The 14667-nt window shown below is 35.9% G+C and overlaps 1 protein-coding gene across 1 annotated transcript in view; it reads left to right on the forward strand.

The window, feature by feature from the left end:
• Positions 1–4805: 4805 nt before the first annotated feature.
• Positions 4806–14667, forward strand: part of LOC127660508 (zinc finger CCHC domain-containing protein 24-like) — a 71529-nt gene continuing 61667 nt past the window's right edge. Inside the window, exons 1-2 of the mRNA XM_052150790.1 lie at positions 4806–5302; positions 9199–9399. Coding sequence (XP_052006750.1) covers positions 5066–5302; positions 9199–9399 — 438 coding nt within the window. The 5' untranslated portion in view covers positions 4806–5065. The remainder of the gene's footprint in view (positions 5303–9198; positions 9400–14667) is intronic.

Consider the following 14667-nt stretch of genomic DNA (forward strand, 5'->3'; position numbering starts at 1 on the left):
TGTCTAATGCTTCATTGTAACATCTTTGCTTATTGTATATTTTTTAATGTTATAGAACCAAATTGCTTTGAGCTTTCTACAACAAGCTCACAATAAAATAATGATATTGCAGACTTAAGTCTAAATTCTCTGTCTGACTATTTGTTTTTGAGTGAAACAGAGAAATGTTTCTCCAGTTCTGCTAATTTAATTGGTAGAAGAAACTATTGGTTTTGAAAAATATTATAACAAAACAACACTGTGCAGATGAACCTTAGTGCCAGCACAAGTAAAACAAGAAAATAAGAAAAAGATTTACAGAAATATTAATGGTTGGAAATTTCGAAAAGTTGGACTTGTGTCCCACACTGCTACTTACAGTTTCTCCACCAGAGGGAGATCAAATACTGCACATTACTGTCTGAACCAGATTTTGCTATAAAAATGTTGCAGAGTAAGCAAAGGGAATGATATAAACTTTCTTAGCTTTTGCCATTTCAAAGTTTTATACGTGAGTTAAAAGATGAGATATTTGTGTTTGACCTTGAGCCATCCAACTAGACATCAGTAGAGTACATGTGATGAAATGGGGTTTTATTGAGGATGCTCTGTGTGTATGTAATGTAAGTTACTTATTGTTTATGTTAAAACAATAATTCTCACAGACTATACTTCACAATGCATATTACTTGTTTGTGAATTGTCTTCATGTCAATTTAACTGTTCTTGTGTTTTTAATACAGTTTTGTTCGTGGTACACAGAATTGTTGAAAGCAATACAGATGTTTTAGTAATGTAGGATAAGAATATGAATCCATTGCATCCTCAGATTCATAATTTGAGCTCTCTGACAGTAATGGCCCAGAATGAGCAGTTCAGCAGATGTGACAGAGGGTAAAGGAATTGTTGGACCAGATGGCAGTACCACTGACTTTGAGTTCTCATCTGCAGAATCCTGTGACGAGAGTAAAGATCACTTGAGTCGACAGATACAAAGGGTCTTATTGAATCAAGGATCCTCCTCCTCAAAGCGAAATCAAAAGCTCTGCCTCAAGGAGCTCTCCGTGACCTGCACCACGACCATCAGTGGTGACACCTAAAGATGCCTGGGAACCTTTTATTAGTGAAAACAAAATTGATGAGGTTCAGCGATGCACCAATTTGGAAGGAAAGAGCAGCAAAAGGCAAATTGTGGAAAGAGGTCACTAAAGATGAGCTTAAGGCCTTTATTGGTCTGACCCTCCTCGTCGAGTATTGAGTAATTCTGTAACTGCTGATCTCCTGGGATTTTCACACAAGACAGTCTCTAGAATTTACTCCAATAGGTGCCAAAATCAAAAAACATCCAGTGAGCGGCAGTTCTGTGGACTGAAATGCCTTGTTGATGAGAGAGGTCAGCAGAGAATGGCCAGACTGTTTCGAACTGACAAAGTCTACGGTACAATGGTGTTGAGAAGAATATCAACTCAGAATGCTATTCTGTGATGCGGGTTGGTGTTGATTTGGTGGCAGGAGGGGGACTTACACAATATTAGGCAGGTGGTTTTAATGTTGTGGCTGATCATTGCATATTTTGAATGGAAAGTTTTATTAAGTAGAAGCAGATGATTTTATCCAAATTTGACAAACAGTAAACTTAATACGAAATCAAACCCTTTGAGCAACTTTTGGTTAACTGCTTTGCTCAAGAGCACAATAGTGATAGTTAATTGTTTATTCCTTTTGGGGATCAAAACAGCAATCATTTAGTCACCAGCTCTATGTCTTAACCACTATTCCAGACCATAATAATCCAATAAAAAACCTTTCACCATAAATATACAGATGTCCTACCAGTTATGTGGCCATCCAAATTACGAGCACCATATAGCTCTGAGTTTGGTTTTTGTGGCAACAAGGTGAACTATGTGCCGAAGTTAAAAAATTCAAAGATTCTGTTTAGCACTATGCATACCAGCAAAGCGATGGCTGAAACAAGTGCTAAAAACAAGCCAGAGGTCATCCAGTACTACAACCCACATTACGAAAATAAAGACAGTATGAAAAATGCTAATAAAAATGATTTGTTAATTATATTCACCCTTTGCTATATTGAAAGCACTACTACTACACATTATATTATGTTTTTCCTTTTTAATATCATTGTTTTTGAAAATGTACAGTAATTTCAAATCAGTTAATTGCAACACACTCCCAAAAAGTTGAGACAAGGGCAATTTAAGACAAATAACTAATTGACGAGTTGAAATTAGGCGATGTGAAACAGGAGATGTTAAAAAGGTGAGGCAATCGTGTCATAGCCTCCAAAACAGCCTAGACTTCAAGAGCAAGAATCATTCGAGACTTGTCAGTTTGCCAACTGATGCTTCAGCAAATAATCCAACACTTTGAGAACAATGTTCCCCAAAGACAAACTGCAAGGATTTACAGTGTATAATATAGTTAAAAGATTCAAGGAATCTGGTCAAATCTCTGTGCGCAAAGGGCAAGGCGAAAACCACTTCTGAATGTGCATGATCTCTGATCCCTCAGATGTCACTGATTAAAAAACGGCATTCATCTCTAATGGATATCAGGAATGTGGGCTTGGGATAACTTTTGTAAAATGTTGTTCGTCAACACCATTCTCTACTGCATCCACAGAAGCAAGTTAAGACTTCATTATGCAAAGCAGAATCCCTACATCAACACTGTCCAGAAGTGCTGCCGACTTCTCTGGGCTCAGTCTTATCTTAGATGGAAAGACCGACTTAATGGATGATTGGGGGAATATTCTACTTTCTAAACTTAACAAACATGTGTCTTCAGTGCCCAAATGCTTAATAAGTGTTATTAGAAGAAATTGTGATGTTTCACAGTGGTAAACACTAGACAGTCCCAGCTTTTTTGGAGCGTGTTTCAATCATCTGATTTGAAATAACTGTACATTTAAAAAAACAAACAATGAAATTCACAAGGAAAAACATGTAGTTGTAGTGGTTTCAATATAGCAAAGGGTGAATGTAACTTACAAATCACTCATTTTTGTTTTTATTAGCATTTTTTGTATTGTCCCAATTTTTTTAGACCGCACCAGAGGAGGAGTCGACTGTGTTGACCAAATGGCCTGGAATTATACCTGCAGATGCAAAACAAGGAAATGGACCAGATTGCTGTGGTATAGTATGTTGGAAGTTGCTGTTGTAAACTCCTATCCCATTTTCATTGCTCAGCACCTCAACTTCATGTCAGTTGGTCATAACATCCAAAGGTTGTTAATAAAGGAACTGATAAAAGAGCTTGTGATGCCTCAAATGCATAGCTGTTGCAAAGAAAACTTTAAGTTACCAAAGACCGTCCTTGAGGCCATGAAAATATATAGGGTAGTAAAATCATGGTCAGGTATAACCAGTCAGCTCCAAGAACAGAGCGGCCTATGGAAAAACAGAAAGAGATGCTCTTACTGTCGATCCTCAAGATCCTTTACAGACAGGGGATCTGCTCTCATCGCAGTTCCCCTGTCTGTAAAGATCACAGTGGCATGTTGGTGATTTGCTGACAATGCATGCAATAAGATACAGTTTTATTGTTTGTGTAGTTTCTGTATTGTTAGACTAAAATATTAACATGTTAGATTTAGTAATGTAATGCATTTGAATCATGTTTGGAAAGTTTTGAATAGTTAGTTTAAACATTGTTTATTTTATTATATACAAGAAATTGTTAAATGCAAAGAATAACATGCATATAATTGAATTCCAGATACATTCTCTGGGAACAGTTAACTATGCACTTTAGGGTTAAGATCCATTTGGTGATTGAAGTGTTAGAAAGTGGCTGCAGGAGGATGAGAATGTTAACACCACAAGGTGGAGCACAAATCAGTTTGCCACTGAATGCTGTAGATATCATAGGTGAGTCAATCAATTGTTAAAATGCTTATTTTAAGCATTAGAAAATGTAAAAACCCTCCTGCTTTTAAACTCCTTTAAATTATAAATGTATTTGTTATTTATTGTTTGTTTTATTATTACCTACTCTTTCATCATATAATTAATTGGATTCAATACAAATGTTCATTTTATGCTAATGTTTCATGTTATTTGTCTCTTTGTTCTCTTCAGGAGTTTTTTTATCGTTCTTGAGCACATGGCTAGGAAATAAGGGGCTTTTCCTGGGATCTGTTTGTGGGTCACCGCTCAAGAATCTCACCCCTGTTGCTTAACAAACAAACCCTGCTTACATCAGCCAATTGGCTTCCTTAAGGTGTTTAGTTTTTACAACTGTGTATTAATGGGATAGCTTACAGCTATGCAAACTGGTGTTAATCATCTCATGTTTTGCAGGGGCAGATTTTCTAAGGTGCTTTGATGTATTAATGCTACCCTAATGTCAAGAGTACAATACTTGACAGTTGAAATTATTTTATTGAATAAATATATTGGTATTAAGCCCTAAATTAACTTTTGAAATGTTTGAAAAGTAAATTTTTTGTTTGTTAAAAAATATACGATTTTTGAACGAACTAGGCCTACATATATGTATGATTTTTTTTAAAAGATTTTAAACGAATTGTTATGAATAATAATACAAAAATGAAAATTCTTTTAGTATATGCGAAACTATAAATTCCGAATTTTTGATTCGCAATGGATGCAGTAATGTAGGCTATTTTTAAAATAAAATCAGTGATAAATATGAATAATCTGTTCAAATTAGCTAGTAGCCAATAATAAACAGGTTGCCTCTACACAAGCGCATGAATTATAGACTGTGTATTGATTGGCTCTTGTAGATAGTGACGTATGCAGACACATAATTAATATTTAATGAGTTCCTTGCTGTTACAGTGCAAATAAAGCGATATAGCGGGTCGTGGACAGCGGTCTAAAACTTCTTATTCTGACATGTTTGAGCAATGTCTTTCGTGTCATTATAATCCTGGGACCGGGATCCCAGCAAAGAAATAGGGTCTTTGCTGGAAGTAGAGAAACAAGCGCTCATTTCGGGGTGTGGAAAACCGGACGGCGCATTCACAGCAGACTCGGAACAATTCAACAAAGTTAGCCTTTTCCAAAAGTAACAGTGGAAGAGTGAAAGTTACAATATGAGCTTGTTGTCTGCCATAGACACCAGTACCTCAGTGTACCAGCCTGCACAGCTTCTCAACTGGGTTTACCTTTCTTTACAAGACACACATCAGACGAGTGCCTTCGATGCCTTCCGACCTGAGCCCAACTCTTCCCACCCGGACCTGAACCACAGCAAAACTCCTGCCAATGATCTGAGTTCCTCTCTCAACTCCAACTATCTCAACAATTTCTTTCAGATGCAGAGGAACGAGGTAACTAATATTCTCTTATCCAGTGTTCATTTAGCCTATTTTGGAAACAAGTTTACGGATAACGGTCTCTGTCGTCTGGAATAAGACTTATTAGGCTATGTAAGCGCAGCCTGACACAATTTGATGCTACTTTTGTACACTACACAAACGCGACTTACATTTGTTATTTATTTTTATTATTATTATTTTTGGCCATAAGTAAAAATGCGACTTACATTTGTTATTTTTTTTTTTTTATGATTATTTTTGGCCATAAGTAAAGTTGCTATTGTCACCACTTTCTTTTAGATTTTGTAGTGAAATAATCGAGGTTAAGCAGAGTGTACAAACTAGACTAAGTTTAATAAACATGTATTTTTTAATAACACTGTACGTATTAATCACTTCTAGACATACGCAATCATATTGTGCGCTTCGATAGACATCAGTGTCAGTGTGCTCCGTACAGTTTTGCACACTCAGTTTATTGTGTTTTGTAACAGCACGTGGACAGTAAAATTAGGCAGTCATCCATGAAAAAAATCTAATTTTGATCATAAGATGACTTGTATTTTATTTGTCAACTGCCTAATTTAAAAATTTAGATGTTGTTCAGGCCCAATAAATCAAAAGTTTTAGGATACTGTAAGCACTGTACACTGTTTGAGGCAGACACTTATCTCTACACAGACCTAAACAGTTGCATCTGAGTTCAATGTAATCAGGGATGATGCTTGTTTATGAGGTTTCTATAGTTGCCAAAGAAGTGACACTCAACATTTATTATTTTTATTTAAACAACCCTCTCTGAATGAATAGATTTGATAGTATTATCAAAGAGTAGATAGGGCCAGAGAGTAATTTGATCTGTCTGTGAGCATAGCTAAAATGTATTACAATGTTAAAAATAGAAGCTTAAGAACACAAATTAGGGGGGAAAAAATATATTTTTAGATGAGGTCAACCTCTGGATGACTTTTCCAATAAAGGGTACAAGTTTTTTAAAGATGTAAGTGATAGTAATGTACTGTTGGGGTCTTTATATAATTGGGTGCTAAAATGGTGACTTGAAAATTATTGTTGGCTTAAAACATGGATGAGAAGCCAAGAAAATAGGTGTGGCTTCTTTTCAAATATCATTAAAATTTGGACCGCATTTCAAATTAAATGCACTAAAGGAGTGCTCATGGAACATAAAGTCTTGATTAATTCTTTTTGTACTTTTTGGTTTTATTTTCTAAATTAGATAATTATTTCCAGAAGCTTGGACATACAAGTTACACATTTTTTTTTAATGATGTAATGACAGAATTGTGGCTGAGACCGAGGTAAAGTGGTGATGCTTAGTGGAAAGTTTGAGGAAGGGCAAAACTTTAATTCGTAATCAGAGTTAATAAAAACATTGTGACAAGTCTCTCTCTCTCCCTCCCATTTTTGCCCTTTTTCTTCCTCCATTCTCCCTCTCCCTCTCCCTCTCCCTCTCTCTCTCTCTCTCTCTCTCTCTCTCTCTCTCTTTTTTTGTTTTTTTTTGGTGCAATTCCAAATAGAGGGATGTTAGAGGTTAGGAATGCTTAAAAAAAAACCTCTCATTACATATAGTATAGTGTTTTGATCAGCTTTTATCAAAGCTTTTCTTGTCTATAAGGCCAAAAATCTATGTGCGAATATAAGAAGAATGTTAGAACATTTTTGGCTTGTATTCTATCAAATGAATTATCTTTTCTATAAATCTGATCATTTCTGCATGATATATAGATGTGGTTTCTGTTCATTTTTGTGGAGTATTGCTAGAAAATGGTCCTGTGTACACCATCCAGGTGACAACGATAATATATTCTCAGAGAAAGTGTTCGTGTGTGTGTGTGTGTGTGTGTGTTTTTGCTTGTGTAGTGAGTGGCAGCAGTATAGGGCAGGAGTGACCGCCCCCCTGACTGGCTGTCCAGCTTTGTGGGAGGGGTGAGGAGAGATGTCCTCCACTGGCATAAATGTTGTCTGAGGGCCATATACCACAGAGACTAGGCCAAATTCCTTTCTGACAACTACAATCGATACTGTGGTTGAATTATTGCAGAAGCATTGATACTAATTCTAAAAAGCATTCTGATAAAAACACTGCCAAAAGTTGACATCACTGTATTTCCATGAAGTTTAAAATTGCAACCATAGCTGCAATTAGTTTGTTTTATGCTTAGGGAGAACTTGTCCATAAATTTCCATTTGCCTATTCATGTTTCTTGTTGATCTAAGACTTCACTGTCTGTTGGTCGTAACTCAGACAAAATAATAGTGTAGCTCGACACACAGTTTCTCATGACACTGCTTTTTAAAGGTCTACTTGTTTTTTAACATAAATACTTCTAAAGATGGCTAATTATAAAATGAAACTTATAATCTTGTCATGCATGCTCAGAATTGGATGAATTAGTTTAGAATTTGGATTAAATGCGTGCATGTTTTGCATGGAATTCTCCCAGTAAGAATGGAAATCAGACCGTCCGGGATGGAAAATGATCACCAGATGTACAGCCATAGAAAAAGATTGAATAAAGCTTGTTTAGTGTATCTAGAGTTTATTTAACCCATGAAGAGAGACTCGTCTGGAAGATACATGCAGAAACTGTTTATAGTCCTGGCTTTCTAAGAACTAGATGACAGTTATCTGCACTTGCCATGTATAAAGTTTCAGGATTGTTCAACATTAGACTTCAACAATAACATAACCTCCCAAAACATAACCAGAGGAAGACCTTACTCAACATCTTCCCTTCCAATCCGTCATCTCTGTAATGTGTTTGATATTGTACTTTACTCTCTGTGGTTATATGGCAATCTGATTTTCAAATCTCAGACTGATGTACTTATCCTTTGCTTTAGTGAATTATGTTGGCCCAATTTAGGATTCTGAATTGAGAGCAACAGCATTCCCTCACCTATTGACCAATTTATTTCCATAATTGTTTCTATGAATTTTCCAAACTGAAAAAAGGGAAAGCAGCTCTATTGAAAATACTAAACCATCACAGTTTAAATCAACTTAATACATATATGTTTGAGACGAGAACATAATTATAGTTCGAAAAGTCAAAAAGTGATATGAACACATTTTAAAGGATGGTGTCCACTTAACATGATTTTTATTGCATTCTCTATTAACCTAGGACTATGTAAAATTAACCAATGCAACACAATTCTTTAGCATTTGGTTTCAGCTTAGTTTCATTGTGTACAATTCATCTATGTTCATTTCATCAAACTGTGTTGGGACTATGTGAATAATATTTGTTGCATCAATGTATTGTGAAATCCAGGCAGGTGATTTCCTGTTCTGAGCATGCTTTGCACAGATTGGGAGAGTACATTTGAAAATTAAGTGTTATTTTAATTTATTTTATGCAAAATTAAACAAGTTGGAGTCTTGTTAGTGTTTAATGTTCTGTTATGTATCATTTTTCCAGAGGTTACTGTTGTGATGAATAATGGATCTAATGGTCAAAATTAGTGTGTATTGCTTTCTCAGGAAGCAAATAGTGAGGGATCATCAGTAAAATGACAGACTGGGGATCTGTAAACTCTCAACAGCACTATACTTATTATAGAAAACAAAAAGATAGCTTTTCTTTATATAGAATATGATAATGTGTTTGTTGCTAACTAGCAACAAGCTGAAAGAATCAATAGAGTTATTTGAACAGATTAAATTTAAATTAGGTTTTAGCTACACAAATTATTGAGTAGAGCCTACATAAAATAAAATAAAAATATCTAGGCTAGCCAATGAAAATATTTCAGAGCCATGCATAACTAAAAAAAAAATTATCTATATTCACTAAGGACATTTCTGTGATTTTTTTTTTGTGCTTCCTTTTTATGCCAACATTGTAATTAACTAATCTGTGGCCTGTCTGTTATATTTCCAGGCCCTGAATAATGGTTTATACAAAAGTGTGTCTCCATATGGCTCACTTAACAACATAGTGGATGGCCTGAATTCTCTAACGGACCACTTCTCTGACCTCTCCCTGTCCTCTGAGCCACGCAAGCCTAGCAAGAGACCTCCACCAAACTACCTGTGCCATCTCTGCTTCAACAAGGGACACTATATCAAAGATTGCCCTCAGGTAAGGAGCCACCACCTTCTGCACACCCTGGGAAGATAGGAAGAGAGCGAGACAGACTGCATTGACCTACTTGTCAAACAGGCATCTCTCTGTCTTTTTAGTAATGTGTATCAAGTTAATTCAGAGAGCTATGTGATGAGCCTTGAGGTAAAACAGAGGGCAAGCAAACTTGGAATTCAAGTTTTTTAAAAAGGATTTCTTTCATGACCTTGATATACATGCATAACTGTTTTCTCTTACTTTCTGTAGTGTCTGAAATCAATGAAGTCAGTCTAAACAAAAACATGATAAACATCAGGGACACACATAAATCTGTGGTCAGCAGGAAGTGAGGCATCAGAAAGTGTTGTCTTGGAGTTAGTGTTTTACAGGTGCTATTAGCTGCTGTTGTTCTAGCAATTGTAAAAACCCCTCTTCATCAGCTCCATAAAGCAGTGGTTTTGTATTGTGTCGTGACAACATGTTTACAAGGTAACACAATTTCAGTGGCTGTTCTAGTTAATGTGATATGAATGGACAATTAGAGTTGCCAGAGTGAGAATATTTTGCCCTCGAGATAAACAAGTGGCAAGTTTGTGATTTAAATTTGGTTATGCACTTAAATTCACAATTTTTTACCAGGAAAACATACAAAATGACAACATGAACTAGGTCATGAGGAACCACTCCCTGACCTTTAATTGTCTTGTTTCGATAAGATTATTGCAACAGCATTCTCTCAGCACTCTAAATTCAAAGAAACATGTTCTGGCACCTTATAATATATTTCTTTTTTCTTTTGAAAGTGAAACTAAGAAACAAAAATTTGTAGTTTTAAATGTAGACCGCTTTTGAAGTTTCATTTAATGAAATTAAATGAAATGAGTTGGGTGAAATTTTCTTGTTTTTTCTTTCACTTTCTTCATCCCAACAATAATTTCATGAGTAAAAAATAAAAATTGTTAAACCTATACATTTTCCAGAAACAAAGATAAAATACAAGTGTTTGTGAAGGAGACAGTATCATTTTTAATTTCCAGCTGTTAGTATTTTATAGTTTTTGGACACAGAGAGAGGGTGAGGTTCTTGTTCAGGCCCAGACTCAAGTAAGAGCTACATGGAATGGTAATGCAGACCAAATGTTGGATTAAAGTAACAAACCTTCCTTTATGAAGGATGATGAGGGTTCCCTGCAGACCTCTAAAAGTCCTATCATGATAAAATATCTCAACCTCTTTGTGCATGGCTCAGGTTATTTACAGAAATTCTCATTTGATGTTGTCAACATTGTGCATTGACATACTCTTGCAATTTATTTTGCGAGGGTGTTTGCTGTCCCCTAATGGCTTATGGCAAAAATTACTAATTTGCTATTAGGCATATAACTTCAGGATCTGTGCTATATGATGTAATCATCCATCCATTTACAAAACACTGTAGTCATAGATGACTGCATACTGATATTATGGCAGTGATTATGGTGATATTATTGTTATTGCCATACATTTTTTGTTGACTTCCTAGTTTCATTTCGATGAGCTTTTGTTTAAATCATTGAATCTTAACAAGTGGTACAAGTAAGCATGGTTCAGCCAGGGATTGTTCGGAAATATTTTGCTTTTGCTTTGTTAAAACAGAAAGTATGATGTAAAACTGTTAATCTTGCCAAAAGATTAATATGATAAATCTTATTATTTTGTTCAGTTCCTTACAGCTCAGGAAAGAAAACAAAAGTTATATCTAATCTATGTCCGTTGCGTGGATGATGCTCATTGCAAAATACGGGACCTGTTCCATCCTTTTATGTCATTTATTTCCTAGAGACACATTTTAAAGGTATTGTTAACCCAAAAATGAAAATTCTCTCATCTTTTACTCACCCCCATTCCATCCCAGATGTTCATGACTTTCTTTCTTCTGCAGAACACAAAAGAAGATTTTTAAAAGAATATCTCAGCTCTGTTGGTCCTTACAATGCAACTGAATGGTAACCAGACCTTTGAAGCTACAAAAATCACATAAAGGCCTCATAAAAGTAATCCATATGACTCCAGTGGTTAAAACATATCTTCATAAGAAATATAATAGGTGTGGATGAGAAAAAGATCAAAATATAAGTCCTTTTTTGTTTTTACTATAAATCTCCACTTTCACTTTCAAAATGTGAAAGAATGTGCCTTTATGTGTTTTTTGGAGCTTAAACATTTTGGTCAACTTGCATTAATTGGACCTACAGAGTTGAGATATTTCTTCTAAAAATCGTAATTTGTGTTCTGCAGAAGAAAGAAAGTTTTACACATCTGGGATGACATGAGGGTGCGTAAATTATGAGAGATTTTCATTTTTGGGTGAACTAACCCTTTTAAGTGTTATGGGCTGATTTCAGAATGGCATACTACCATACTATTACTATTTCTGCTGTATAAAGTTATTGCAGAAATAGTAAGAGTAGTATGGTAGTGTGTCATTTAAAATGTGAAAAGGAAAGCATTTAATATATTAAATGACATATTGACTATTGTTTGCAGTTAAAAACTAATATTTTTTTTTAGAAAGTTATAAATACTTTTCTTCTTACTATTGCATTAAATGCAAAATGTGTTTCTGGGTTTAAGTGACTCAAAATGATGGAGCAGGTCAAATATACTTTATGTGTAAATATTACCTATAAGACACCTTGCAGGTGTAGATATCTGCAACAGCAATGAGTTCAAAGGAACACATTTCTGGTTTGATGTTGATGAAGGGGTACTTGAGCCTTACTGATGGGGCTGTTGGGGTACATAAGATGACAACGATTAGAAAACAATGGCCAAAAGGAATCTTCATAGTGGGTTTCATTTTGAATGCATGTTAAAAGTGTTACCCTCTTAATTTTTTAACAGCGTTGAAAGAAAAATGTAGAGTTTTATTTTGAGAAAACTCTGCTGGCTATTATATTAGCTGGAGACCAGTCAGTAAGTATAGAGCAGGTCCAGCAAAGGGCCTGAGAGTAAATCATTGTCAGATCTGTCCTGTTTTAAATTTCAGTTGTTTAAGTGCAAGCCAATCCAAGGAAAGTCCAGTCATCTGGTAGTGTCCACACCTACTCAGTTCAACACTACAGCAATTTATATCCCCCTGGAGTCCCACTTCTTCTGATTTACTTTCAATTTGTCCTATCATATGACACATCCATGCATTTACCATCTGAACATGTCTCGGACGCAGTGATTCGCTCTTGAATTTCTCCAGAATGGACAGTTGGAAAATTATGCCTTTGGTGAGTCTTCGTCTCAAAGGAAATTAATTCCAGGATAAGTTGAACCCCACTATTGGTTTGTCTTGTCCAGAGGACTACATTCATATTGCCAATGCAAACATTCAGGATCCGACTTCACATGGCACAACAGGACCTGTAATCTAAAGCCAGTGCTGAGAATCACATTCTCATGCCTTCTGCCGGGGTACTGTCTAGATATTCATTCGTTTCCCAGCAGAAGAGGTGCAGTTGGCCAAGCTCCTCAGTCAGTGCAGGGGCAGAATTTCAAAACACAACCATCCCAGGAACCGGAGTTAACTATGGCGGAGGTGTCTGGAGAGGCGCAGGCCAGATAGGAAATGGGGAATGTCATGGCTCAGTTGGAGCTGAGTGAGGAGGCAGGAATCAGGTGTGTTGTTTAGGTCTTCTGACGTGTGTGGTTCAGATTGCAGGGAAACAGACCACTCTAACTCACATGTGTCTCCTAAGGGAAGTGGTTCTGGCCCCAGCAGGGAACTACAGTAGTTAGAAAAAAGCACACCATAGAGCTGGCAGCTGCAGACCAACTCCTCTCTGCTCAATGGTAGCTAGTGAGAGTTATGTAAATAGTCCATACTAAACAGGAACAGTTTTGCTCTGTCATTAATTACCCAGAATTCCCGTTGAATATTGTTATGCAGAGACCTAAAAAATGTGAGACAGTTCTGTTTTTTCTTCCGTACTATTTATTATTTTCTCCACAGACATCATTTATTAATATCCTTTAATTTGTCATTTTTTTCTGAAAGTCATGACAATTCCTGCCAGAGTGCCATTTACACCACATCACATCACCTTGAATGTTTTTTCTTTGTCTCACAACTTTCGGACAGATGTAAGAAAACAACTGATAATTTTCACACAATAAATATTTAAATGTTTAATGTTTATTTCACTCTTTGTATAGGCTTTCATAGTTTTAAATATTAATAATTTGTGCATTTATAATGGATTTTTGTGGTTTAAAATGCAAGTCTGTGTTTGGAACAAGGCTAAAATGTTAAATCTATACATAAATGGTATTTGAAAAGCACCAAAAATAGAATGGTGAATCCTGATTAAAAGTTACCAATTCAGTTTTAATGAAACCTCCATATAACAAAAAAGAAAAGTTAAAATCTGTTAATTTGAATAAAAATCGACCCTTGAGACATAAAAGTACCCGAAGTTGAAGAAACACCCATATCTATAGTTGTGTATATATAATGTATACTGTGTACTGTATATATATATATATATATATATATATATATATATATGATATACAAGGATGAGGAAGGGACTCCAAGATTTGTAAACATTTTTGGAAGACCCCTTTCTCGTGAGTCTGATACTTTACGTGGCCCATGCAGTTCTTGTTGTTTAGATTATGCCTGTTGAATATCAGATTGTTTCAGTGGATGAAACTCATACCTACCCAGCATACAGGGGTGCACTGGGATTTCCTTAATGGAAAATGTGTGTGTTGGAATGCAGCTTGCAGGACTGCGAGAGCCTCTGCATGTAAGCTCAGCTTGTGAGTCATGTCCTCTGCAATGCATCCCTATTGCCAATGCCCTTTTTTGTGTCATAGTCTCAAAGTGACATTGGCTGTCATTCACAGCAAGCATTCGAACTCCCACCCTTTCCCATTCAATGTGAATCTTGTTAAGAAATTGTTGAAATGTGGTACAGGGTGCAGACAAGAATGCCTTTTGTTGTAAAAAGAAATTACTACAGGGTCATTATCATGTTTCTCTCTCCTACTTCCATATTCCCCTCTTGATGTATTGTGTGAGTTGCACAGTGCCAAACTGTGCAACTCACAAAAGATGTTCAATGTTTACTGTAAGTTTCTGGTGCTCAAATCATGCTAGAAAAGACTAAATTGATCGTGCAAATCATATTTGGAAGTATTTCATTGATGAGCCAGATAAATAGACCCAGCTAGGGTCCCCATCTGTTGTCTTGATTTCCTTTGATGGGAAATATGAAGATTCCATTGTGTTAATCAAAAACACATGAATGCC

Source organism: Xyrauchen texanus, chromosome 20, assembly GCF_025860055.1.
Source record: "Xyrauchen texanus isolate HMW12.3.18 chromosome 20, RBS_HiC_50CHRs, whole genome shotgun sequence".
Lineage (NCBI taxonomy): Eukaryota > Metazoa > Chordata > Actinopteri > Cypriniformes > Catostomidae > Xyrauchen > Xyrauchen texanus.